Source organism: Orbicella franksi, chromosome 2 (genome assembly GCF_964199315.1).
Source record: "Orbicella franksi chromosome 2, jaOrbFran1.1, whole genome shotgun sequence".
Classification (NCBI taxonomy): domain Eukaryota; kingdom Metazoa; phylum Cnidaria; class Anthozoa; order Scleractinia; family Merulinidae; genus Orbicella; species Orbicella franksi.
The window spans coordinates 32,678,512-32,705,695 of NC_138146.1; the positions used below are offsets into that span (position 1 = coordinate 32,678,512).

At 38.0% G+C, this 27,184-nt stretch overlaps 1 protein-coding gene across 1 annotated transcript; it reads right to left on the bottom strand.

Annotated features, from left to right (window-relative positions):
- Positions 1–27,179, bottom strand: LOC145479386 (inositol hexakisphosphate and diphosphoinositol-pentakisphosphate kinase 2-like). Its single transcript, XM_081457740.1, has 21 exons — positions 27,092–27,179; positions 19,517–19,743; positions 17,620–17,858; positions 16,924–17,269; positions 13,994–14,155; positions 13,159–13,466; positions 11,186–11,365; positions 10,551–10,877; positions 9,829–9,973; positions 9,289–9,404; positions 8,743–8,809; positions 7,393–7,540; positions 7,113–7,177; positions 6,634–6,719; positions 6,110–6,182; positions 5,270–5,397; positions 4,681–4,795; positions 3,442–4,429; positions 2,565–2,666; positions 1,519–1,632; positions 1–1,053 (listed from the first exon to the last, which is right to left on the bottom strand). Exons 2-21 carry the CDS (start codon positions 19,670–19,672, stop codon positions 830–832), a joined length of 4,089 nt encoding a protein of 1,362 aa, XP_081313866.1. The 5' UTR covers positions 19,673–19,743; positions 27,092–27,179; the 3' UTR covers positions 1–829.
- Positions 27,180–27,184: the final 5 nt, after the last annotated feature.

A 27,184-nucleotide genomic window follows, 5' to 3' on the forward strand; every position in this document is an offset into this window, starting at 1 on the left:
AGACTTTAAAATACTATATTTTTAATTCACTTTTATTTGATTTTACAACAATGTTTCATTTCATATAAATTTGATAAAAATACCTAAATTATGTCTTATAAGTTTAAAATCGATAGCCATGGCAACAAAATATATAAACTTATGTATCTCTTTCGTTGAAGCGTTTTAAGATCAAAAATCAATTCTGCCTTTCGTTCGGTAGTATAATTCATGTCTTACAATGACACAGTAATACTATTGTAAAATAGTCGCCAAGCGTAGCGAACTGTTACATTACTTACATTATATTTGATTCATTGCATACTGCATCGGAGCACGGTACAGCAAATCACATTGCACTGTAATCCTCTTGAAGTGGCTGCGATAATTTGAACACTAGCTACCTAAGTTTCTTGTGCGTTACAGCTTTATAATTTGTAACCTCGTCGGTCTTTTTTCCCAGCCTGACTTGCCGGTTAGCAACACTGTAAATGTACAATCTTTTGAATACATGGTTGAATGAATAAAACTTTGTTCACACTGTGCAAAATACCGTACTGTACTTTAAAAACGCAAGAAGCCATGGAGGATCTCCCTTTCGAACTTAAAAAGGTTGGCATAATATTTTCATGATTTGAGACCCGTGATGTGTTTTCTTAAACACTTGTTACATAAATTTAATAAAAAATACCTGATTTACATCTTGCGCACTACCAGTTTTATAATTTTAACATCAATAAAGCTCTATAATAACAAAATTTCTAAAAAATACGCTTGTTGCCACTGCGAAAATATTTAAATTTATGTATCTAACACTTGTCCATGGTGACTGCACGACAGATCACTGTTGTCAAGAATGCAGTTTTTCGATTGCCTCTGTTAGCAAGTCTGTAACGTTACCCTCCCGAGAAATGCTCCTTGATGGCCAAGGCACTGGCGGAAAACGGATTTTGATGTTTTGACCAGTCACTTTGTCAAAGAACTTGTCCATCTTCTTTAGAGGTACAGCATTGTGCAATGTACGCAGGGGGTTCAGTGATTCCACTTTGGTCATTTCTTCATAATATTCTGCAACTTAAGATATAACCAAAATTCCCAACAGTTAGCATAAAAAAGGTAAAACGTAAAAACTTTAAAGCTCACAATTTAGATGGCAAATCTCAGCAGGTGATTTCAGCGAAGGACACGATGGTGAAGGTGTTGCCTTTTCAGTAAATGCCCATGAACAATTCCGATGAATAAATACATGAAGTAAATGGACAGTGTTAGTATTGTGTTGCATCGTAATTACCCTTTTCAAGAAGGAATCTGGTGTTACATAAAGGCAATAAATCATCTTTTAGTGCGCGATATCTCTCATAACCTGTCTCTTTCACATCGTAGGTGTAGAGCAAAGTTAATCAGGAATTGCGGGTCAGTGAGAGGGCAACCAAATGCTTCTATTTATTTTCTAACCGAGGAAGAACAAGACAGTACGTCTTAAAACACGGTCTATGGGGGTTCATGCAGTATTTGTAAATAAACCGTTGTTGGTCTTACTGCGTGGCTTGCTACTTTGCTTGGAGCTTCTCGTAACGGAGTGTGGCCTCACAACCCAAGCACTCTGAATGTCGAAGGAAAACTTTCTAAGAGCACGAATGGCAGATGCAGATCCTACAAAAAACAGCAATACGTGGTTATACCAATATTGAGGGCAACTATAACAATACTGAAATTACTATCCCGTTGCTCGGCCTATGGACCGATGTGGTGGCTTTTAACCTAGGGCATGCAGTTTCTGCCCATCCCCTCCAGGTGAGAGTGACGAGCGTCACAGAGCATATTGTATAAACGTTTAGAGCATTTTCAATACGAATTAAGGTTTCCGTCAATCAACAGGGCCCTGTAAGTCCTCCAACCTTCCTCCCCCTCCTGACCAGTTGAGAGTGGGGAAGCATCAAAGAGCATTTTGCTCCATTTTTGGCGCTTTCACAGAAGAACACGTTGGAAAAACGAACACAAACTGTACCATCGATCTAATTTATGGTGAAAGAGTACATACCTAAACGCCCAATTACATAGTGCACTCGTTTTATCCTAAGTTGCTGATGAAATCCAGTCTTAAAAACTGAACATCAACTAAGTAAGTAGTTACAATTTTAAAAGGGATACTCCAACTGCTGTCGTAATGTAAAAAATAAAGTAGTAACCAGGCCTGTCAGATATCATAGAGAGTAGTAAACCAATACCACAATCAGGACGGAAAAATGATCAAAATGAAACTGGTTACAAAAGCCCGTGGTTTGCTTTTGCTCCTGATCGGTTGAAGCAACAGCGAGTATTTCAGTGATTAGAGCACGTAATGCAACAACAAAGTGCACACAAGAAGTCCCACTAGTAATGTGGAACCCCTTAAACAGCTCTCTGTCATGTTGCATCAACAATGCTGAAAACTAAACATCAAAAAATGTGGGGTTCAATTAAGTACAAGTCATCCCCAAAGGCCATGGCATCTATGAAACCCGAGCCATCTCAGGAGATTTTATTACCAAGCACTAGAGATTCTAGGGTCCTTTTTGTTGACAATACACCATCAGTGTCCTTACCAGCATTGAATCTTTTCCTGTATGAAGAAGATGACTCGATAGTCTTCACTTGCTGACCATGCTCAAAGCTCCGTGTGCGAGCAGCTGGAGGTTTCGAGGTTCCTGTCGATAAACCAAGTCATTGAAGTGAAAGAAGTCAAATGGATACAAAAAATCAGATGCTGTGAGCGAGACAATTCAGCTAGGGATTCAGCACAGAAAAAGAAAAAGAAGAGCCTCTTTCATCTGCGAAAACTCTTTGTTGTCAATCAAAAGGAAAACCCCATTGTATGTTATGCAAACTTACGTCAATGTTTCAGTGGTATAGTCTAAACAATGCTGCAACAGTAATTGAATTTTATGTGGCTGCAATGTTACAATTTCACATTGCAACCTGGCCGCTTTGAATTTGAAATGGCCACCTCTTTCATCATTTCATCATATCATCATATAATAACCCAATGAACAATATACCATGTGTAATACTCTTCTTGAAGTTTCATAGCTTGGCCAATTAGGGATAAGCGGGATGAGTAATGGTCAGTACAGGCTATTCAACAAACTGTACTTCCTTTTGGTTTTTGTACCATTCCGTTTACCTTTCAAAGATCCGATAGAAACTGGCAAACACTTGAAGACTCACTAGACATAGATGCGTCATATCATATCATGTTCCCTTCGGTAACTGAATATGTAATATTAACATGTACTGCACAACTATTAAGTTAAACAAACCTCCTAGGCTATTTAATCACATTACACCATTTTTAAAGAAGTGTTAACCTTTCCCGGGCTTTTGTAGTAACAGCAAATCATACTTGTTTGGTTATTCCATACTGATTTCTCTCACGTTTCTCTTATATGCATGATAACTGCATGGTTATTGCTCACTGCATACCTTGTGAATTCTTGTCAAGATTAACATTTTCTATCATAGAATGAGACTTAGCTCGGCCAACTGGTACATGACGTTCTGATGCATCTTCTTCCACAATACAGGTCACTGAACTGACCTTTCCCTCTCCTTTGTCTTTCTGTGCAACCTCTCGTGTTGCAGTTGCAACATTGTTCGCAAAGTCAGTTTCAGATCTACGTCTACTGAGTTGTCTGCCTTTTTTCCGAATCTGTTGTCCATGACAACTCTTTAGTTCAGTGTCACTCATGCTGTGCCGCCGTCTGCCTATAAACGTTTCCTCTTCAGGTAATTCGTCAATGGACATACCAGAAGAAAGATAAATGTCCTCTACACTTGCTCCTAGGGCAGAATCAGAATAGTCATCGCTTCCGATTGCAGAACGTGGGAGCTCATTTCCGCTGTAAACAACTTCATCATAAGCTTCAAACTCATTACTTTCTGCTGCCTCCTCATCAGCTGATTCTAGGCTCTGAGAGGTTCCAGTGGTCCATTTCACAGCTTTATTCACACAATCCTGATTTTCTTCGGCCTCATGCTGTCCAGGATTTGTGCTTGTGGTTACAAGAAGATGAGAGGATGCGGTAAGATCACAAAGAGATGTGTCTTCATTGATAACACTATCAGATGTATCCTCACTTTGGTGACCACTATCCATCATTGTAGTTTCATCAACTTTGCAGCTCTTACAAGCATGTTCTACATCTTTGTCAGTTGAAGGGAAATTGGCCGCAGAAGATCTCATCTCCTCTTCACCAGCTTTTCTTGATGGAGAACTACTTGCCAAGAACTCTGGATCATCCAAGGTCTTTGCTCCAGGGCTGAAGTGGAGTTCCACGTGAAATCGGTGATCAGAAAGAGGATCAGCCTCAGGGTCTTCATACAACATAAGCACCAACTGAGTCATATAGTTAAGCTCAGGAACCTGTTCCAAGAATTCTACAGCTCTCTCCCACTGCTCATCTGGAACATTCTAGAACGTTTTGAACCAAAAAAAGACTATGATAAAAGTAGTAATAACATCGCACGGATGTCACCTACTATGTGCATTTACCTGGAAAGACAACAAAGATGTAAAAAAATAGTCTTGAATTAAGGCTACGATTGACGGACACTGAGTTTTAAGAAAGATTAAATGGCCACACGCGTTGTGCACAGACGAAACTCTTGGTTTTCATGGAAACTAATTTAAAAGTGATAACACTAACACAGATTATGGCTTACTTCAAAAAGCTTTCCGTGTCTAAGAGCATTCAGCACCGTATGTACGTGACTCTCGCTAGTGAAGTACAGTCGCGTTCGAACTTGACGATGGGGGGCTTCCACACTCTGCAAGTAGCTATAGAGACAACTATGTGAAGAACTTTCGCAAGATATACAAAGTTAATTAATTCAATATGGCAAAGAAGTAAAGCTAACGTATACAATGCAAATGGAGACATTTTGTTTGACCTATCAACTTTTTTCAGTTTTCTTATTATCGCCAAGAACCATATCTTGCTGTCCTGTTTACATGTAAAGATAACCTCTCCTAGCCTTGAAATTTCCGCGTTTTACTCAATGAAAAATTCTCTATGAAGGTACACTTGTGTTTAAAAATAATAAACTGACAAAATGGAGAGCGAAATGGCCAACCCTGTACGCATGAACTACTCAATTCTTGCCTCAGGAGATGTGCCACTGTTTCTTTCCTACTTTTCTCTTTCGCTCTTTTATTCTCATTGTTTTTTGTTTCTATATGCACAAGTTTGCTCGATCTCTAGAGCGGTGAGTTTTCAACAAGTATAAATTTCATGCTCTGTCTACTTCTTACTCAGGATTTAGACGAGTATGGATGTCTGACGAATCAGCATGTCGCAAATCTCCTTTGATGTTTCTTAAGAGCCTTGCACATACACTATGAGCAACGCTAAGCTTCTCATCTCTTGTGATTCCATATTCCTGAAAGATATTTAATCCCACTTGGGTCAAACAGTTGATGACCGTCGATTTGGTTAAACTCTCCCAACAGGACGCTTTCTCACCAATTCACCTGAAAATATTCATCTGTAATATCCAACATTTCTGTCGACCAAATCATTCCAAAAACGGTTTTTTCTTTGATAGAAAACGAAAAATGCTCTACCAACACATATGACAAAACAAAATTGATTCCATATAGAAAGAACTAACGTTATCACTAGCCTCAACCCAAAACGGTTGGAAAAGTATTTTGTTGGGACACGTCAACCAAGTTAATTAAAAGCAGTTGTGATTGAAACGGTTAGTGCTACGAGAGCAATTACAACCATAATCTTATCTCTATACCGATCTCTAAGAAGGACCTAAACGTATTAACATCTACGCTTACAAGATTAAATAAGCAAGTCGATACAAGACAAAGACGGCTCATACATGTGAGAGAATACTTATCTTAGCAATTTGCCCCAAAAGTGGGTTCACTTAAGCTCTAATTTGACTAGGAATATTTTCCCCCGTAAAACGAACTCTATGATATTAGTACGAGTGAAAGGTCAACGTTTTCCCATCATTGTACAGCCATTGGGTTGGGTTTAAGCCGACCCAAGGTTTGTAATAGACGAGTGCGCCCAGATTCCCGATGGACACCATAACTGCAATTTTTTACCTACAGGTTTTCGACTGATCGACTCACCTGTGGAATAACGATATCTGCAAAGGCCTTGGCACACTTGTACAAATCCAAACTGTTTATCAAGTTCAGCTGACTAAATTTAATAACAGAGTAAAGAAGACTCAGTCGGTGGTGAAGTAAGAAATGTATCTATCCTTTCGCTGGCTGTGCCTATGAGAAGTGTGAGAAGGAACAGTATTTTCACTCTCAATTTGAGTCACTCCAATACCACAGGTTTGCATATCTGATAGCCAGAAATGTCAGCCGTCTCTCGCCTGGTGGCGCGCAACGACAAAAGAGCACTGCTGGAAATTCCGGCTACATTACCGCTTTCATGAGATTGGCCCTGATCTACTACATTCTACATCAGTCTCCTCACAGATCACTCTCCAAATACCCTGCTAACCAATCAGCCAAACGACTACACGAGATGTGTTTAATACACCTAAAACTGAGTTCGCATTTCACTGGGCGATACATGTTAGAATTAATTACTTCAATTGTTTGAGAATTACGTAAGCGAGGTTTTCTGATCAAGTTCCAACCTGTTATGCTGTACATCATACTTGATGCAGTCGTAGATATCTGGAATAAGACTTATATCAAACTTCCCACTTCTCAGCTTGAAATCCTAAGAGACAACAAAGCGATTTTGGCATGTTACGTTGTTAAACTTAACTGACAGAATAATGTTGAACAATCAGATGTGAAAGCTCTGCAATATGTTCTTACAAAAAAGGGCTGAATTAATTTCTCTCGCAATTCTCCATGCAAAAGTTCGCGACAAAATTGCAATTCTCCCAATCAGCTATCGTTATTTGCACGAAAAATGCAGCACCAAAATAACGAAACTGAAGGGGTAATTCAAGGTTATCCAGTTAGAGTTGAAACGATAAAAAAAAACAGCCGTGGACCCACTAAGAACGTTCCAAATGCTCTCAAAAGGAAGTGACGGAAAAAGATTAAAACGCCAGTGAGGCAGATACAAGTGTTTTATGTCCGCACTTTTACAAACATAAGTAACCTTTTCTAGTTTTGTCCATCTGTACATCATCAGTTCGAGTGTTTCATCCTGGTAAAGAAATGGATCTGTGTCAAACGAACAAGAGAGAGAAAATGGGTTAATCAACCTGAAAGTTGGGAAACGAACATTTCACGTTCACGATGATCTAATAAAATGCTCTGCTTTGGCAAATCAACCTGATGATAGACCTGTGTTTGTCCATCTTGCAAGTGTTACAGTTGAAGCAATTTCACTTCTTTTTACTAGAAACGAAGACGCTGCAAAGTAGGTAGCATCCTACCTCTTGGGTCATACACTTTCTGAGCAATCATCTCTTTCAGATGTCCCGTAAGAGCCTGCATTAGGTTATAGATCTTCTCACACATTTTGTAGGGGTTCTTTACAAACTTCATGGCATTGATCACTGAGTGACACCTGGTTGGCGCAAGCTAGTTAAAATAAATGACAAAATAATTGGTCTGTTACATGTGATTATCCGGGTAACAAGGCCGTAGCCATAAACAATTATGACTGAGGTTAAATTCTCTTCTTAGGTATTTAACAGTGTTTACCTTGCCCCCTTCAAAACGAAAACCAACAAAAACGAAAAAAATTACTGAGGCAAGTGCCTTGGTTTGCTGCATACCGGGTAAGGCCCTGGGTTATTGATGTTGAGAATGGCAGTTACTGATGACCGACCGTTAAAGTCTGTATTAGAGCCTAGTGGCCCATGAGATTGGTATCTAGCTGCGGTTTCTTTAGCATGTGTTTTCCTGAAGCGCTAACAAGTCTATACACCTGGGTTGAGGAAGGCACCGTGAAGGTGTATTGTCCAAGAACAAGACACAATGACTCAAGTTAGGGCATGAACTCTGACCGCTTTATAAAGCGTATGCTCACTAGCTATCATGCCAGCATGTGCCACTGACGTTTGAACAAACTGATTAATACTACGCAGACTGTCAAAGCCTCAGACTCCAGCACCAATGTTGTTACTCCTAGCTTCAAAACATGGGGCTAAAGATTATTTTTTCTACTTCTTCTTTACACTTCTCGGTTCCTTGCGGAACATAAGTCCGACCGCATCGCGATTATGCTTATCAGCTCAACGTGGTAATTGCGCACGGGTGTAACAAAGGGATAGGTGTCTGCTATAATTAAGTATAGCTAACTAATAAATTATAATTAATATATTTAATTAACTAATTAATTATAATTATATATTAGCTTTTAATTCATAGTCAGCAAGACCCCGTTGATAACAGTACTTTGTACTGAAGGGTTATCCTGGGTAAATTATTATTATTAGAGGCCTGCAACAGTATTTTATCACTGCCATGTCATGGAAATGTAGCATTTGGATTTGGGTTATTACTCTTCCCAGTAGACTGCGACACCCACAAATGTTTTTGTCGCCTTCAGAGTAACGTTTTTGATGCTTCAATTATGTTGTACAACTGAAACAAACTGTTTGGTTTGACATCCTCTCGCGGCATTAAAAACGTTACTCTGAAAGCAGAAAAGAGATGGCCATGTGCCTAGTGGAAAGAAGCCTGGGAAGATGAACATGTACTATCGATGGAAATGATGCACAAATTAAAATATCTTGAATATGAAACATTTTATACAAAAGAGGAAAAACATTCACAACCTTGGCAAAATCTGCTTCCTTGAAATCTTCATTAGAATGAAGCATTTTATGTAATCTGTGCTTCACCCTGCAAAGGAAAAGTAGCTACTGTACCAGAGAATACTATCACTTGAGCCAACTAGAAGATTATAGCGCAACATCACTGATGATCAAACCCGATCCAGCTCTTGTGAGGTGTATTAAGACTAGAAAGTTCGACAGGTCCTTCCTCCATACCTCCATGTCCGTTTGTGACTTATCCATTTCACAAATAAAAACAACGATGATAACGACTGAATTGTGCACTAAGGTGTGAATTCCTCATCAGATACAATTACTGTTAACTATTGAAATAAACGAGTACTCGGTATCACCACGATGAACGATAAAAGACAATTCTGTCTCTCCTGTGCTGTAAAGTTCTGACTCTGCTTTCATAGACTCCCAAGCTAAAGAGCAACAATAATAACATTTAATAACGCCAGAGATTCAATTTGAAAGTTTTAGTACTTGACAATGATGGCGTTATCGTTATATCCGCAATTGCAGTCATGCACAGGGACTTACTTTCCCAGTATCTTTGCGGCATCATCAGGGGTGTCAAGCATCTCTGTAGTATTCTTATCACTACGCACAAGATGTACAAGAACAGGCGCTAGTTCACCTTCAAGAGCAAGAAAACCCTAAAAGCAACAAATCAATTATGTTAGCAAGACATAGGCCCAAATCTCCAAGCATTGTAAGACTGTAAAAACGTGTCTCCTTTTCTGATACGAACAATGATTAGATGACTTTTTTACCCTCATCTCTATGGTTGAAATACACCGAAAGTGAAGTTAGACATTAATCATCTTAAGCAGTTCAATGGGTCAGCTAAAATACTACATGTACTTTAGCAATCTGCCCGAGCCACAGCCTGCATGTGAACGTGCAGGACTTGAGTTCAAGACTTAAGAGCAACAAATAAACTGATGCATATATTGAACTTTCACACTATAACATGGTGAGTGATGCTATCACAAAAATTTTAATTTTTCGAAAATCCACTGTATTTCATTACAATACATCTCTTAACTAAATGCCCCTTCAGTGCCATAAATTATGTACCTTTGCAAAAGCTGCAGCTGTCATTTGCACTCGTCCCTCATCGGATGCATAAATCTTCAAATCATGTCTGTAAGTACTGTGAAGTCGCAACAGACCACAATCCGACAGCTTAGAGTATTGTCCTTGGCCACCAGGATACATACACCTATTTAAGACCAGTACATTGTAGATAAAATCGTTGCAAGCTGTGGTAAAATTGTTCTAAGTTGTGATAAAATTGTAGAAGCATATATCTACACTTGTCTGACAAGCTTAAAACCAGATGTGGCGATTTTAGAAAATACACCATGTGTTCATGTTCCTGGACGAAACAGATGACACTTAAAAAACAATTATAGAAGTTTGCTGAACTTTATTTTAACAACCTCATCAAAAACCATTCCAAATTTGACAGACGCGGTGAGCGGTTTGAACACTGGCAGGACACTCCATTAAGGCGTATTTTCTTGAACAGCAAAACTATTTTTTTTTATTTCCTATTCTCGCCGAGCGCCTTTGTGTTGCACACAGAGAGCGAAATAAAATGGCACTGCGTTGCAGGCTCCTATTTTAACCGAAGATAACTTCGATGAAGGATACATAAGAACGGCAGGAATTATAAACTAAAAGAGCACGGGATCAAAATCTTTGCATTTCGAAGGCTTTACCTCAGTTTCTACTCAATTAAAATACGCAGTTGTCATAAGAAGACGGAAGAGCAGACTAATAAATTTCGTTAATACCTAAAAGCACGACCCAGCTCTAAAGCCTGCTCCTTTCCCATCATGGTTAGTTCTCCACCCCATTTCACAATTAACAGCAAAGAATGTTCCTTGTCAACAGGAACCTCCAGTTTGTCTTCACTTCCTTTCTGATCAGCCTCCTCAGTCAGGCTTGATTCTTTACTGGTTGCACTTGTTCTTTCTCCGCTTTCCTTTCTTTCCCCCTCATTTTCTCCTTTAATTTCAACATTTCTGTCACTGTGCTCACTGTCAGTTCCCTCTCGAGGTTTTCCCTTTCCAAGATACTTGAATTGGATTTTTCGGTTAATACCAGAGAAATGACCATACCTTGGAGAGACACGAGGAAATAAACTGATGATGTGCATTTAAGCAGCATTTATCACGGTGTGTAAGATCAAAGTTGAAGTCAAGGTTTAGATTCAGTGCTCCGAGTCAAAAATACTCCCAGACTACTAGGGTTTTTAAGAGCTTTAATTTTTCTTTTCCAAAACATACGAGAATTGAGAATTTTTCAGGTTGTGAAGTGGCTGGATCTAGTTGCCTATGCAGGAAAAAAACCTAAGCCGATCTCTTAGAGTCCTTTGCGGGTCACAAGTAATACAGAATTTTCTGAAGAGAGAAAGATATGGTCTTACATTTCCAACACAGTTCTGAGCTGATGGATCTTGTTAGGCTTTTCAAAAACTGGCTTCCCCTCCTTTATGTCAGTCAGCAAATCTCTGGCGATATTCAACACCTCTTGCAACTGAGTTGGCTTCTTGAGTTTAAGCTTCTGATCTTCAAAGCCGTGGTACTTCCTAAACAGTTCAATAAATCTGCCAGTAGAAATAAGCAATACGTTATAGCATTGTGTAAGTAAATACATGGTTAAACACACGTCATACACTTCGAGACAAGAGACCCTGGAACACTTCACAGAAAAGATAATTGCTTCATGTTCCAACACTATTATTTCATCGGGTAGATTTTCACGAAAAGGGACTTATAATTCCAAAAACCATATCAGTTTGTAAAAAGTTAAAAATTTGAAACATTTTGTGTTTTCAGGCTTTCAATTTCAATTAAGCGCCAAAAGTGGGTCATCCGCGACCGGCAACTCACTTGTAGTTGGTAGAGTGTCGCCAGGTAGGAAAATAGTTGTGTTATTTTGAACAAAATGCGTGGTTCCTCGTGAAATTAAGGCGGCTCCCGATCGCACGCGCGCATAGGACGAAAGCTCAAGTAATCTGCGCGCGCTCTAAGGAAGACTTCAGTGTTTTTCGATATTTTATTACGTCAACATGAGCACAACAAGCAAAACTGACAGTGAAAATTTTCTCGCGTTTCCTTCGGTGAAATTCCGTAAAACTTGGCAGACTGGTGGTAAATGTTTTACATAAGTCGCAGCTCGTTTTTCAGAGAAATCTATAAGACCAGTTTTTTCGCAGCGGTATAAGCCGTAAATTTGCAAAATTTGAAAAACCTGCCTTTACAAACCCTACTCTTTTCGTCTTTAAAATTCGTATCCCGCGGGAAGCGTTATGCTGTGAAAATTTGCGAAGATTTCACCGAAGGAAATTCAAGAAAATCGCAAGTAAAGCCATAAAAAAGTAAAAAACATATTTGTTTGGGCATTTATAATTCAAGACTAAAACCAACAATTTTAAGAGAGATAATAGCAAAACACTATTTAATCATTGCTTATTACATGTAATTAGTTTGAGAGGACTGGGTGTAAAAACGAATGCAAAAACGGCATTCAAAACATAATACTTGCGCGCGTAACGCCATAAATGATTACCTTATGGAGCCACCTTAAGCCCAGACTTCTCGAGTAAAGTAACAGGAGACCAACGCAACTTCAGCATTGTCTTTATTTTTGTTTGTTGCGAAGGAAAAGACTATTACCGTGTTGTTCCAGTAGGACGGTTTGGTTTTGACTGGCGTTCCTACTGCGGGCACAGTCACCGTATGCAAGGTCACAGCCACCTTAAACTTTTCGAAAATTAAGGTGACTCTCAACCCTACCCAACGGTTTTTTTTTTAAACTTTACCAAAAGTTGTATCTTCTCATACTTATCAGAATTTGATAATAACAAAAGGTTTCACTACTCCTTGTTCTCGTCATGAACTATATTTAATATGTCTGAGAGCATTCATCCAAAGCATCGAAAAGTATTGTCAATGTTGTTTTCACATTGTATGGTGATGATGGATTATTGTTACACCTCTACTTTCAAATAGCCCATGGATTCCCCATGGCTGTTCGTAGGTAACAAAGGAACTACTCTTCGGTTCTGTGTTGATTACACAAACCTTAATGCCGTGAGTAAAACATTTAAAGTTCCCTCTTTATTCCGCGTATCGATGACACTACGTGTTGATTATAACCATGTTCATCATAAACGCAGCAGGAGCGAAATCTGTTTATTATAATTGACGTGTCGTGAATAACATGGTTGTCTGCCAAAACTTCCCAAGAGGAATCAGAACATTGGAGGTGGTATTCTCTAAATGATCCAGCTGGAATTCAGTCGGATACTACGTAACTGTGCCCCATTGGGGCATTCAGTGTATTGCCCATGTTTTGTGTAGACGACAGAACTGTTTGAAGGAAAGTCCCTCTTACCTTGGATGCCGGACTTCCATTTTCATTTTCTGTTTTGGAGTTCGGTCACCATGTCTGATGATGCCAACCACACACCTTAGCTCCAGCCTGGTACCTCCCAGAGCTTTAACAGCAGGAATTTCCTCTTGCACATCTAGATTGTATGGTTTGTACAACTGAGGAGCTAGTTCTTGTACAATAAGGCTCATTAACACTTGTGCAGCATCATCATAGTACTTCTTAGAGTTCTTGACAAAGCTAAAGCCATTGACATCGCAAATATATGACTTCCCATGGGTGCGGAGCAAGTCACAACCACAAACTGTTTGCTACGAGGAAAAACAAAACGACAAAGTTGCAAAGAAACTGCGGTTCATTACAAATTGATACTGTGCCAGTGATTATTATACTTCCTGTCACTGAGTTCATTCTGAGATCTTGATAGTACATGATATATTATTTCTAGGTTTGCTTATTCTTTCTTCTTGCGAACTGTCTGCTTGAAAATGCAGTTATATTGTGAGAAGAAAGCTAATTAATGACGAGTAAATAAAACAAGAAGCAGAAGAGAAAGTGAATGGGCACAGTTTCCTAAAAATTAGCAACGAGACCGTAATACTTTAAAGTTTTTTCTTTGACTTAACAGGCATATTTTCCTACACGAAAGGTAAATGGGAATCCGAAAGGTAATAACGATTCTTCCAACTTGGTTTGTGGGTTTGTTATCAAAACGTAAAGAAAATTCAGAAACTATCATTATAAAAAGGGTTAATAGGAATACAGGGTCAAAAGGAAGTTAATCCCAGAGCCACATTGTCTACCAAAGATTAAACATAAAGTTTGATATGCCTTATACCTTGAACAGTTTGCAAACTTTATGGGCCATTTCTTTCTCTTGCTGATCAAGAATAATTGGGTATCGTATCTCCTTCCCTTGGCTGTCCCTTTCAACTTTTCCATCCAGTGAAGGAGACTTGCGTGCTTCAGCATGGGCATATTCTGGGCCCACGGTGTACACCTTGAATTGAAATAATGTTAATAATTACAATCACAAGTTAAGAAAATCACCTGGAATTAATTGCATACTTTAGTGGGTATATCAACATGCCCGGTATGACGTTGTCATTACACCCCTACACATTACTCTATTGCCAATTTTCATTTAAGGTTGCCTGGAAGTGAAACTGGTCATTGTGGTTGCTTTCGAAAATGCATCAAAATTAGAAAAGTCCCAAAGAGAGCTTAAAAAGCTATAAATATTTTGTGGAAGTTGCGGGGGTGGAATCAGGGATCATCCAAGACGGCTTCTGGCTGTGGCATCATCATAGATCTCCAAAACTCCACGAGGATTCTGTTTGTTTAGCTGGTTTTTGGAAGTGATCATAACAGTAACCAATCTTTATTTCCAGAAACACCACTTCTTGCTTGAAGCTCTTTTTGAAACTAGTGCACAAAAGGATAAAATGTGTGTTCCAACCACCAGCCATCAACATGAATGTCATGATACATCAATTAGTTGTTGCGGTGAAAAGAAATTACAGTCTAAAGGTCACATTTAGACCACACAATATCCAGGAATATGCTGACAGAGTACTTCCTTCCATCTTCAGAACACTTTACTTTCCATATGACAGAAAAAGCACTCATTACTGCATAAATCTACTCAAACGTGACAGGCCAAGACAACGATAACAAGCACTTCAATAGTCATAGCACAACAGGAAGATTATCACCAATCTATTTATGAAAAGAAGACGCACAAAAGTACTCGGTCTTTTGTAAAAGAGGTGGCTATCACACCGCCACAACCATCTCGGAAGGGATGCAACAACCACCTGACTTGCTGTCATCATGAGCATCATTCGTTGTTGTGAAAGACCAGCTTTACGATTGGAATATTTGGTAATTACCGGAAATGAGAGTGATAGAAATGAAACCGTTTTTAAGTACACTGAGCAGTCAAACTAGAAATATATCTTTCAGGGCCAAATTGCCACGTTTTAACACTATCAATGGTGCTTCGATTTATTTTAAGGATTAAGTTAAGAGAAAAAAACAGCCGTGATATAAAATGCTTATCTTCGACGACTACTTCACAGATTACGTTTTGCGCATTGGATTTCAGTTCAAGGTTCTACCTCACGGTTTGCCCATCTTGAAAAGCTTAGCCTAAATTTTTCAAGTTCGTTCTTTGAAATCCATGTTAATCTCCTTCATCCTTAACCATTCTTCTTCCTCTATGGTTTATTACTATTTCTTTTGATAATACTATTTTCGGGTTTCCTTCAATTAACAGGTCAATTTGGATGTGGCCAAAATAGCTCAAAATACCGTGAATGAGCTCCTTTGAGAGTTCGTCTCCACATTCACATGCCAAAGGACAGACCAGACAGTGTGGCATACAACTTACAAAAGAATGTCTTCCTTCGCCAGATTACATTGATGCTTGACCAACAATACCTGATGATTCTGACCTTAGAACATAAGTTGAAATTCATCAGAGGCATGGTTAACAAATGACATGCAGATTTGACTAGATGCAGATTTGACTTTTCTAAGCCACCAGCACCAACCCTGAAAATTAAAACGCATGCGGATGAGCTCGAGGGCAACCCATCAAGGTTTTATACTACAAAACATGCCCGGCCCCTTCATTAAGATGAGTGACGTGTGTGGTGCAAATGCAGGGCAACTTAATTAGCATTTACGTGTAATATGTTTTTAAAGTACTGGGCAAGGCACTAGTGATTTGGTCTTCCAAAACAATAACATTATTAAGGATGACGTTGCTGCGGGACTGAATGCCAACAAAATGTGAAATGGGCTTTCAAAAAGATCAAGGACTTCTTGCAGCTTCCCCCTTAATTTCAAGGCATGTTGCTGTGTTTTCTGATCGCTTCACTGACGACAATATTGGTTTCAACATAGGTTTCACACAAGATTGCAAAACATACAAGAGGTACGTCTACTCTATTAAAGCCACGTACTGGAGGATGCAGTCAGGTAAGTTGGGCCACAACTTCCTTGGAACTAATAAACAAAAGCGCTAGGGTGAATGTTTTTTCAGCACTGTGTCACAATGATATGAAAAGCCATCAGAAAGATTTTGGGTCATTTTCTAGTGCCTTTTGATGGCAACAACAACAAGAGACACAGCATCAATGAATGTCGGAAACGAGATAGAACACGCAGTCTGTTGTTAAGTCGTACATGACTGGGAGCTCCAAAGAAGGGCCTCTGATGATCTTTCCCTTTTTGTGTGGCTCTTTCCGGTTTAAGTCTTGTCGTTCTGGCCTTCCAGCAGGTATCACGTTCACTTCCTGTTCTTTCGTCACTGAAAAAAACTTGTTCAATGATCTTGTTCTTTCTTGTTTCCCTTTCAACAAATTAACTTTGAGACACTTTGCTATATTCATTGAGAAACATTGATATATGATTAAATATCCTATGCTTACAGTGGTCCTGTTTAACCTTGCTGGCTTTGCAAATCTTCAGAGGTATCTCTTCCTCTGTAGCCTTCTACAAAGAATTGCCCATGCCGGCCAGGAGTGACTTAATGAATTTTAAACCAGTGTAATTTGTAACTTTGCAACTTGTAACCTCTTCTCAGCATCATAAATTACACAATTGTGCATCATGCAAAAGACACAATGATATACTAATAAGCTAACTTTTGGAGGTATATTGCATCATCAAAAGTCATTATCAAGTAATTGTCTTAAATTGACTACTAAATTGTGACCGATAGATGTTTGGTAATTAAATAATGGTCAACTCTTGGTTTACCTTCACATCTGTCCCATCAGTAACTACAAAGTCTTCATAGATGTATGACCCTTCTTTCCTCACAGAGCTTACAGGCGAGTACACACTACTTCTGTCTCCAACCTTTCTGAACAATCTCTGGCTCCCACCACCAGCTGCCGAGGGGAAATAGATATATACATTATGGTCTTCTGCATCCACTGGCTTCTCAACAAAGGGTTTTTGGAACACCTTATCACCAATCTGCACTGAATCATCTAGTTCAACAAATTTTGTGTCAATGGGATTTCCATTCTCATCTCGTAGCAATATTGCATGCCTAGGTGTTTCTATTCCAGCAATCTCCAGGATACTGTACATTGTTGGTCTAAAAAGAAGGAGTGAACAGTAGTGTTGATCAGTGCATGTCACATTACCATCCACATTCATATGCAAGTTCGTTTGAGCACTTTTATCCTAGCCTGTCAGATGAAATAAGTAAGATGGTATCTGATCCAAGTTATTTGTTGGGTGTGTAACATCATATTCAACAAAAGTAACTAAGTATATAAACACACATTATATAAAGACCAAAAAATTATTTACATGCCAAAGACAACATCATAATTTTGTGCTAATACAACAGAGAGTGATTCCTTAACATCCTTTCAACTACAGTATTAATAGTACCAGTCTTAAAATTGATGGGACTGAGTGTCATAATACAAATGTACAAACCTGTGCATTAACGCATACTGCATCTCCAGATCATTCAGAACAAAAGGGTTTGTAAGTTTGGCATACTCAATAGCTTTTTCAAGAGGAAATCCATTTGAGTAAAATGAAATCAGGCAGTCACAGATTGGCCATTCTTCCACAGGAACATTCATGATGATGTCTTCAGGAAACACAAAGATGTCAGCACAGTCAAACACAGACATCCGATTCAGAATCTCTTGCATTGGTGGAGAATTAGTCTTAAAAAGAAATTTGACAAAAAAATCACTATTAACAAATCTTGAGACCATAACTGTTAATAATTTTATAACTTTCAGACACTTAATGATCATTTGTAACTGCAGGCTGTGAACAACTTAGAATGTACAGCAGCACGCATGTTAAGCTAGACTTACACGACCTATTGATGGCCATATTATCCATTGACTGTAAGTATTTCCTAAAATCTGTAGACAGGGATACAGGGAGGGAACATTGGATACATTGGATAGGGAGGACATGCATAGTAAGAGGAGAGGAAATCTGAGAGGGCAGGAAGTCAGATTTCCCAGGTCATGGGATCAACCTCAGAAAAATAGGGAAAAAGACTGAATGTAACTATTTTGCAAAAGGCGTGGGAGCTGCCACTAAGGAAGGGGCAGGAACCCGAGGTAAAAGTAAAGTAAAGTAAAGTAGAAAACTCAGAAACCCCTGCCCCTCCCACAGATATCTGAAAACTAGTAGTAATCAAAGATTAGAGCGGTGCATTCTCACACATACTTTGAATGTTTGGTCTACTCTGGTTTTGTTCAAATGGCTCCTTAGAAAACCAAGTTTGATTGAATGACAAATAATGATCTGCACATGAAGTTGAAGCCTACGGGTAAAAGTGTTTTTTAATTAATTAAGTATTAACTTGTACTGGACAAAATATTTTCCGGGAAAGGCATTTGAACTTTTGGCAACACTAATTAGAGTTCAATTTCAGATTAGCAACACTTGTAACAAATATTTCTTGAGAAAATAACGTTAATGACCAGACTCTGCAAGACAGCGTGTCGCCAAACGTTTTTAAATTTTGTGTTTGTATAAATTTGTTTGCATCGCTCAAATTTACATCTTGTTTTCACAAAGGAAAAAGATTAATTAACCATTCTGACTACAAAACATGGCCTTAATTGGCAGGTTAATCAACACGGAAAGTTTGTTTTCTGACAACCAATTATGGCCACAAGGAATTTGTTGAGCTACAAACTGGAAAATTTATTTTCTGACCACAGATCTGACAGTCATAATGGCCATTTGCCGAGCTACACGGAAGATTTGTTTTCTTACCACAACTCATGGCCATTTGCTATGGCCGAGGGTGCATGAATATGTGACTGCGTGCATGTGCTCATGATCTAATTTGCTCCTGTTGTGGGGGGCCAGGGCCAAATCGGCAAACAAATCTGTCTGAAAATTTCCCAATACAAACTGGATTATGACTGCGTTACACTATGTGAACGCAATTTATAATATACTGCACATGTACCTGCAAACATTTTCAGAGTCAAAGGCATGAAATTTATAATCCTAGCCTGAGTATCAGGATTTTCAAAGATTACCCAAACTGAAAGATATCTGAAGTCATCTGCGAATTTCTGAGGATGTTTAAAAAATGTTGCAGAAGGCCTCAGAAATTTCCCTGTCAATTCCGAGTGGGAGGTACTCCCTTGTATGGGCTATATCAGTATGTGAGGCCCCAAAGGGTTTGGTTTGTTACCCATTATGGTCAGAAATAGGGTATTTCTTTTATTTGGCCAAGAGCTTGGTCCATAGTCATGAGTACACAAGACATCAAAGTTTTCAACATCAAGGCATGAGACTCACACCTAAGCTAAGGCATATAGAGATATGATGGCAGGTTTAGATTCACCTTTTTACTCATAGCACAGATGCCAATCCTGATCTTAGGGATTTCATCTTCGTCATCTTCATCTTCATCATAGTCCTCATCCTCGTCATTATGTCCATTGAAAGGTGTTGGGTAATCACCCACTTGGTCAAACAATTCAAGGTGAGTCAGAGACATGACACTGATTGACAGCTGCTATTTACACAACATTCTCTTCCATTTGTAAATGTAACAGCTATGTAACCATTCTGCAAAAGGAAGACAAATTGCAAATGGGAATGAGTATAATAACATGACAAACTGTATCATGATGAAATGGGCCATATGGTTCCCTAAGTAGTCCATATTAAACACCCTTGATCTATGCATAAGACATAACTTACAGTAAAAGCAAATACTCTTCTGTCATTCAGAGGTCACATTATGTGCCAAATAGATAGATGGTATTTTCCAAAAATTATGCAATTGACCCAACTACAGATCTATACCTCTTTAAAATTCACTGACTTGCAAGACACCCTTTGCGAGAGAAAATAACAATATTCTGACAGCTGACTGTAAAACTGTCATGATTACAAGTAACCTACATGTAATCTGTTTCTTACTTCCATGCAAAACTTTATTGAGCAATTGACAGGCTAAAAGACTGCAAACATTTGTAACTGATACTTCAGTACATCAAACTAGAGTGGGTGCAGTGCACACTTATCATCCAGCACTAATATATTGTCATTAGAGCAGTATTATATTGCTGGGTATTCTAATTATAGTGTAATCATGTTGACTACATTATTGACAGTAGCAATTAAGTCAAGCTGTCTTAATGAGCTGATAGCTGACGACTATCAAGCCTTACAGTACAAGGGCAACAGTACTAGTTTCATGATGGAGTGGACAAAAACTAAGAAGCAAGTGGTCAAGTTTTTCTCTTTGAGTGTTATATGCTAAAAGAATAATTACTTGCCCCTGATGGCACATATTAGGTTTGAAAATTTCAGATTGCATTTCTTGTTGCTCAAAACAAGTAAAGCCCCTTATATGGATCTATCTCTTCACTTGTTGTCTGTTTGTTAGTTTGCTGAGTGAGCTCAAAAAACGTATGCCAAAAAGGATTTTTAAACACAAACATTTGCAGAAACAGTTTTTACTTAACCATTTTTACAATTAACCTTAGTTAGTATTATTTTTAATCTTAGTTCTAGGTTTAAACCTTAGCTGTTAAGTCTTACATTTTTAGCTTTCATTAATATACTGTATTTTAGACTTTTAATATATAATTTTTAGACTTTTAGTTTTTTAGAGGACCCTCCTTAAAACCACCACCAGATGCACGTGATTAGAGGCCTCCTCTTAAAATATTTTAATACTTCATAATAATAATAATAATAAATGGAAATTTATTATTGATAGTATCTTTTGACATAAAATATACATGAACATTTACATGCATTAGTCATTGCCCCTGTTCAGGTTGTTCAAAGCACGATTAAGCTAATCCAGGATTAGAATAAATTTTTATTTCAATTTTTGTAACATTTCAGTGAAGTTTTCTGTTTAAATTTTTTGTCCTTCAGTTTTGGCTTTGAACAACGACAAACTCCAACAAACATGGACAGTGAAAACACTTTTATTTAAGAGAAATTAGAACTTTGATTAACTTTTAAACCTGGATTAGCGTTAACTGGCTTTCAAGTCAGAGCTTATCTTTCATTATTTAGAAAGATAGGTAAAATTTGGAGAGGATTTGTTTCTGTGCCTGCACCAAACACCACTGATCATGATGATCAGGCCCAGTTATTGGGTGCCATGAGTGCATCCTGTGGGAGGCATGGTGGCCTCACCATATTCGGTTACATTATAGGGGCATGCAATCAATTATTCTTACTAAACGCAGGAGAATTGTGGTTATGCGCAAATGGAAGATTTAGGATGCACAGTGACGTGGTATGGCGCAAGGAGTTGTGGTTATACGCGAATGGAAGATTTAGGATGTGCAGAGGAAAATGCGTGACTGGACGATTTAACATGCGCAGTGGACTTCCATGTGCTTTCTTGGTACTGTTTTAGGAAAGCAAGAAGAGGGTGAGTTCTTAAATGTGTGAATTGCTCTTTTTTTCACTTCTTGCTGGTTTTTGTACGCTACTTTTATCCTTCAGATCCTTATTAACTTTACTTACAATACTTTGTGATAAACAAGTATGTCCAATTCTAATATATATTCAGTTATATTCACTGTTGCTATCATGCAACAGGGATATGAACTTTGAAAGGCTGTTAGGCTGAAGGGTTTTCAAAAAATCCCATTGCAATCCCCTTAAATCTTCTTCAATTTTGCCCATTCTTGCTTTCTTTTATTTAATGAGTTATTTAAGCCATCCTTCGATGTTTTAAGTGGTTATTTTCTGTTTCACTTAATTTGGTGGTCAGCTCTCAGTTACTGACTTTGATGATCTTGAAGTGTGTTACAAACATCACTGTTGCTCTAGCTAGGTTGCATATACCATTTATTACACTGAAAATTGGGTTTTTTGGTTACTTTTATAAGGGAAATGATTGTTTCATTTTATCTTATTTCAGATTGAATCCAATTGAGAGATTGTTCTATAACATCAAGAATTTGTATTGAAGAGAAATTGCCTAAGTTTGTACTCTACACTCTACCCTGCACTGCACAATATAGCTTAACAAACATTGCCACTTGGTGAAAGACAGTTAACTGTTTTGCAGGGTACATGATGATGTCACCGCAATGTTAAATTTGTATTATAGATAGTTTATAGTAGACTTAATTTACACCATATTTGAGTTATTTTTTTGTAAAAAAATACCTCTTAGTCGGCGTGTCGGGTATGTTATGGACGGGTCAATGGATATGTGAGTGAGTGAGTGAGAGATGTATGTATGTCACACCAATCAGATTGGATCTACTATAAACAGCCAATAAAATTTCTTATTGTAAAGGTAAATCATATATGAGAAGATCTGATTCCGACACAGTTAAGAACGGCCATATTTATTCTTATATAAAAGAGGAGGAAGTATTCATATATTTGGCTTAATTACTTCGACATTTTTTCTGGGTTAGGCTGAGGATTTTAGTTTCGAATGAGATGAGCCTTGAGGTTTGAAACAGTTTGTGAGTTAGTAGTATGCAAATGCAACAAGATATTTTATTTTTAGTTACAAAGGTAACTTGATACTTTTGTTCTTCACGAGGAGTACATGTAAATTCGATTAGAGCTCACAAATCGTTGCTTCTAGTTCTTAGGACATGTTTTAGAGGAGACGAGACTATTTAGATTTGAAACAGTTCTAATGTTTACAATAGTAAGTGCAGATGACAATTGTTTTGTTCTTGTTACATGTAAATGTAACGAGATATAATTTATTTTTTAGTTACAAAGGGTAATTTTACACTCTTGTTTTTCACAAGGGATTAAGGTTACAGTATACCTTCAGGTCGGCAATTTTCTTCAAATTTGGATTTTTGGGTCAAAGTAGTGGTCGAAGAATAAGGCTAAATATAAGCGGAGAAATGGCGGTTTTACATTTTCGCCGGAAGTAAAAATTTACCTCTTGATTGACAGCTCTATGGTGCGTATGCAATCAACCGAGATGTATTCGCGGGAATTGCCTGTATGGATGTAACGAATTGACTACTCAGTTGATCAGCATTGTTGTTCTGACTACCCAGCATTTTTGGTATTAGGTGTAACTCTATTAAGTCATAAGTAGACATAGACCACGTTGAAGCCATGGACCAGTTTGAAAAAGCGAAAACAGCGAAGAACGAATGAAAATACATCAAGGAGTGAAGAAGCGAAAGTTCGCCACGAGAATGAAGCTATAGCTATCGTATAAGGCGGGAAAAATATTCATGGTAAGAGAAAAGAAAGGTTCTGTAAAAATTTCGGAACTTGACAGCAATAACAGGGATGTTGACAGAGACTCTTCTGATGAGTACGATATTGACGAATCGCCGGACTCATTGAGACCATTTGAAATATTATCCATGCACAGTTGACCACACACAGTTGCTCCCCGCGCTTTCTTTTGTTTGTTTTCCTCGCTCAGCCACTCTAGCGTTCGTATTCTTTTTAGTCTTCCCCATTTTGCCAGACCACTGAGCTTCAAGAAAAACCGAGCTACAGAAAAATTACCTCTCCGCCTTCGGTTCCTTGAGCGCATTGCGAAACACAAGAGTTTTTTAGAGATTCCCGCGTAAATTTCACCAGGAGGTTAACGGTAGTAAACTTCCCCTGCACTGATTGGCTCAGTTATCTGAGAACCCAGTTGAAGGCGTTTGTGGGCGGAGTTTGTTTGCGAAGCAGAAAATTTTTCTTAGCGCTGTTTTCTCGAATAAATTTTTTCACTTGAAGCAGACACTTTAAAGAGTTCTAACTCAAAGGGAATTTGTTCAATTGCCCTCAAATTTGGACAGTAGCTAGCTTAACATATAAACTAAAAAAGTGTGTCTGGGAATTGTTAATTTCGAAATACCTTTTCTTCGAGAGCGATTTTTGTACGATTACTCCACATTTTTTTAATCCTATTTCGAAAATGTTCTGTAACTTTTTACCGCAATTGAATATGCCAAAATGCAGACACGTTTTTAAAGCGCTTTGGGCCCTGAAGCTGAGGAAAAAATTACATTGGTGAAAAACAAAATTCGCTTTGACTTGTAGCTTTCAAAAGGTGATTCGGTCGCTCTCATTTAGTGGTCGTGAAAAATTCGACAATTCATTTTATTTCACAATTCTTGGTATAGTTTGATAGCCAGCTCTATAAGCTTTAATTTGATATAGGGGTTTAGGTATCTAAAGCTTAAACTGCACGCGCTACATCGCTCTCACGCGAGACACCCCTGAAGGTATACTGTAACCTTAAATTCAAGTAGCGCTGACGAATCGTCACCACTCTTTCCCACAAGATGTTTGGTATCTTTAGTTACAAATGAAAACTTAACACTTTTGTTTTTCATATGGGAGTAGATTCAATTAGAGCAGACAAGTTATCGGCTATTGTTCCCAGGATATTAAACAAAAAAGAATCTTTCATTTCTGGACGGTTTTTACGTCTCTGCAGTAGCAGTTTATTTTTATTTGATGGGCATTTTATGACATTCTTTTCAGCCCGATATTTTTAAAGGTAAAAAGTATCAAAACTGCTCAAATGTTCTTTGAAGACTGCGTGGCACCAAGTTAAAGTGCAGTTTAATTAAATCAGACTTTTAATGTGTCAGAGAGGGTTTTTTTCTCTTTCCTTCTATTTTCGGTGAAGTAGTGTTGTTGTGTTGTGTTGTGTAAAAAGGGTAAACTTACGACTCCTATAAAATGCGAAAAGGTCTCTTAACTTGAGTATTTTTGAGCAAAAATTCCTCTTGGGGGTTGAAAGGGCTATGTGATTGGTGAGTGAGGGAGTTATGCATGTGCACATGTCACACCAATCACAGTGTGGATTTTATCAAAGAACGAATCAAAGAAAAAAAATAAGATGGTATCTACATTAATCTGGAGACGTGTCAGATTACTGTAGTTTGTTCAGTCAAACATTTTATGGCTTACTATTTAGCTATCTTAACATGACCGATGTAACATTGTATGTACATCATAAATTCCTAGTTTCTTTCTTGCTGTACATTGCAACCAATAAAACTTTTCAAATTAACCAAATCATTACTATAAACAGCTCCATGAATGCTCCTACCTCCGACACTTCACAAAAAAAAAATAACTCTTGCATGCTTTGCATGCCTATGTTTTATAGTTGCTGTTGAAGAGGAATCTGATTTTTATAGTCTATATTATATCAACAACAAAATGTTGCTAGTAGAATGTATAAAGTTTGTGATAAAAATAAATAACTCTTTGGCAGGGTACATGATGTCACTGCAATGTCAAATTCATAATGATAGTTTATAGTTGATTTTACAACATATTTTATAGTTGCTGTTGAAGACACATCTGATTTTTATAGTCTATATTATTTCAAAAGTAAAATGTTGCTGTTGGACGTATAAAGTTTGTGATAAAAATTAACTGTTTAGCAGGGTACATCATGTTACTGAAATGTCAAATTCATAATGATAGTTTATAGTTGATTTTACAATGTATTTTATAGTTGCTGTTGGAGAGAAATTTGATTTTTATTGTATATAATTATTGTTTCAACAGCAAAATGTTGCTGTTAGAACATATAAAGTTTGTGATAAAAAATGTCACTGCAATGTCAAATTCATAATGAGAGTTTATAGTTGATTTCACAACATTGATAGTTGCTGTTCAAGAGGCATCTGATTTTTCAACAGCGAAATGTTGCTGTCACAGAGTTTATAGTTTACTAAATGTTTATTTTATAGTTTTACTAAAGAGTTTTTTCAGAAGTGTCCATTGCACAATGTTGATGCTTAGGGACCGTTCATTTTCAATGTATTAGAGGGGGGCATGCCAATAAATTTGCCTTCAAAGGGGGGATCATGCAAAAAACATTTGCCGTGAAAGTGCGGCACACAAAATAACTTGTTTACAAAATGTCCATTTTAAAGATATATTAAAGAGAGGAAAGCGTGGGCTGGTGATATTTGACAGGGGGCCGTGCCAAACAGTTGGCTTTAAAGGGGGACCCATGCAAAAACATTTGCACTGTAATGGGAGAGGGGTTACTAAAATATCCCCTCCTTTATGTACTGAACAGCATCAAGTTCAGCTAAATGAGTGTTTTGTAATTGCCATCATCATTATTATTTTTTTTCTTCTTTGGGGGGAGGGGGAGGGGGGTGTAATATCAAATATTTATGAACACTAAAAGAGCCAGGGAGAAATTCCGGTGAAGAGAAGGGCTCTTGTATTTTGCACGCACTATCTATTAAATCCCACCAAGCACCCTACCCCATAAAAATTTAACTTGATTTCCCTTCATAACGATTCACATATGGCTTCTTGTAGAAATCAATTCTTCACCGTTCCAAGCAGATGACATAGTACAGTTCATAAGGTTACTGTTAGCATATTTAATATCGTCCTCCCCTTCGGCAGCATTATTACCATTTAGGTATACTAGGATCCCATATTAAGTAGCTTATCCACAATGGGGTACATTCCCAGCCAAGAGATTCTTATCACCTTGGTTCCAGCAGGTCTCATTTTCGTAACGAAAACATTTGCGGCTTTTGCTTGTCTATTGAACGTTTTTTAGTTATTTCTCGATATCTTCCCCCATGACTAGTTGAGAATTTCATTGGAAAGCATGTTTAAACTTCCCGCTGCATACATCCATCTGGCGAACCAAAGACGAGTTGCTCAGGCATTGGAAGAAGCAGGCAACTCTACACTGAGTTGGACCCCGCATTAACGGATGATTGAACACCTTCCCAGGGAAGATGGCTATCAGACAATAATTATTTCGCAGAGTCGTATCAGACAGATTGATATTGAAGGATAGAATTTAAGCTTAGAACTCTTTGCATGACCTTGCTGCAAATATGTATCGCGTGATGTTTAGCTTCAAATTATGGACAATTGACCTGTGTCCGAACGGTAATTAGAGTCAAATGAAATGAAATGGCTCTGTACGCATAATATAGATCTGCTTACTCACCTTCTTCTTTGTAACAGAGAAATATCAGTGCATGATTAGGAAAAACGATGTCACCTATCAGCTTGGAATCGTTTGACCTCTTCCAAGTCCAGC

What these genes read in the sequence shown, in the direction of transcription:
- LOC145479386 (XM_081457740.1), bottom strand. Translation starts at nt 19,672, where the DNA reads ATGTCTCTGACTCACCTTGAATTGTTTGACCAAGTGGGTGATTACCCA. An exon ending in AAGTTTGCAAACTGTTCAAG is followed by an intron (nt 13,467 to 13,993) that starts GTATAAGGCATA and finishes TTTTCCTCGTAG; the next exon opens with CAAACAGTTTGTGGTTGTGA. An exon ending in GACACGGAAAGCTTTTTGAA is followed by an intron (nt 4,430 to 4,680) that starts GTAAGCCATAAT and finishes AAAACGTTCTAG; the next exon opens with AATGTTCCAGATGAGCAGTG.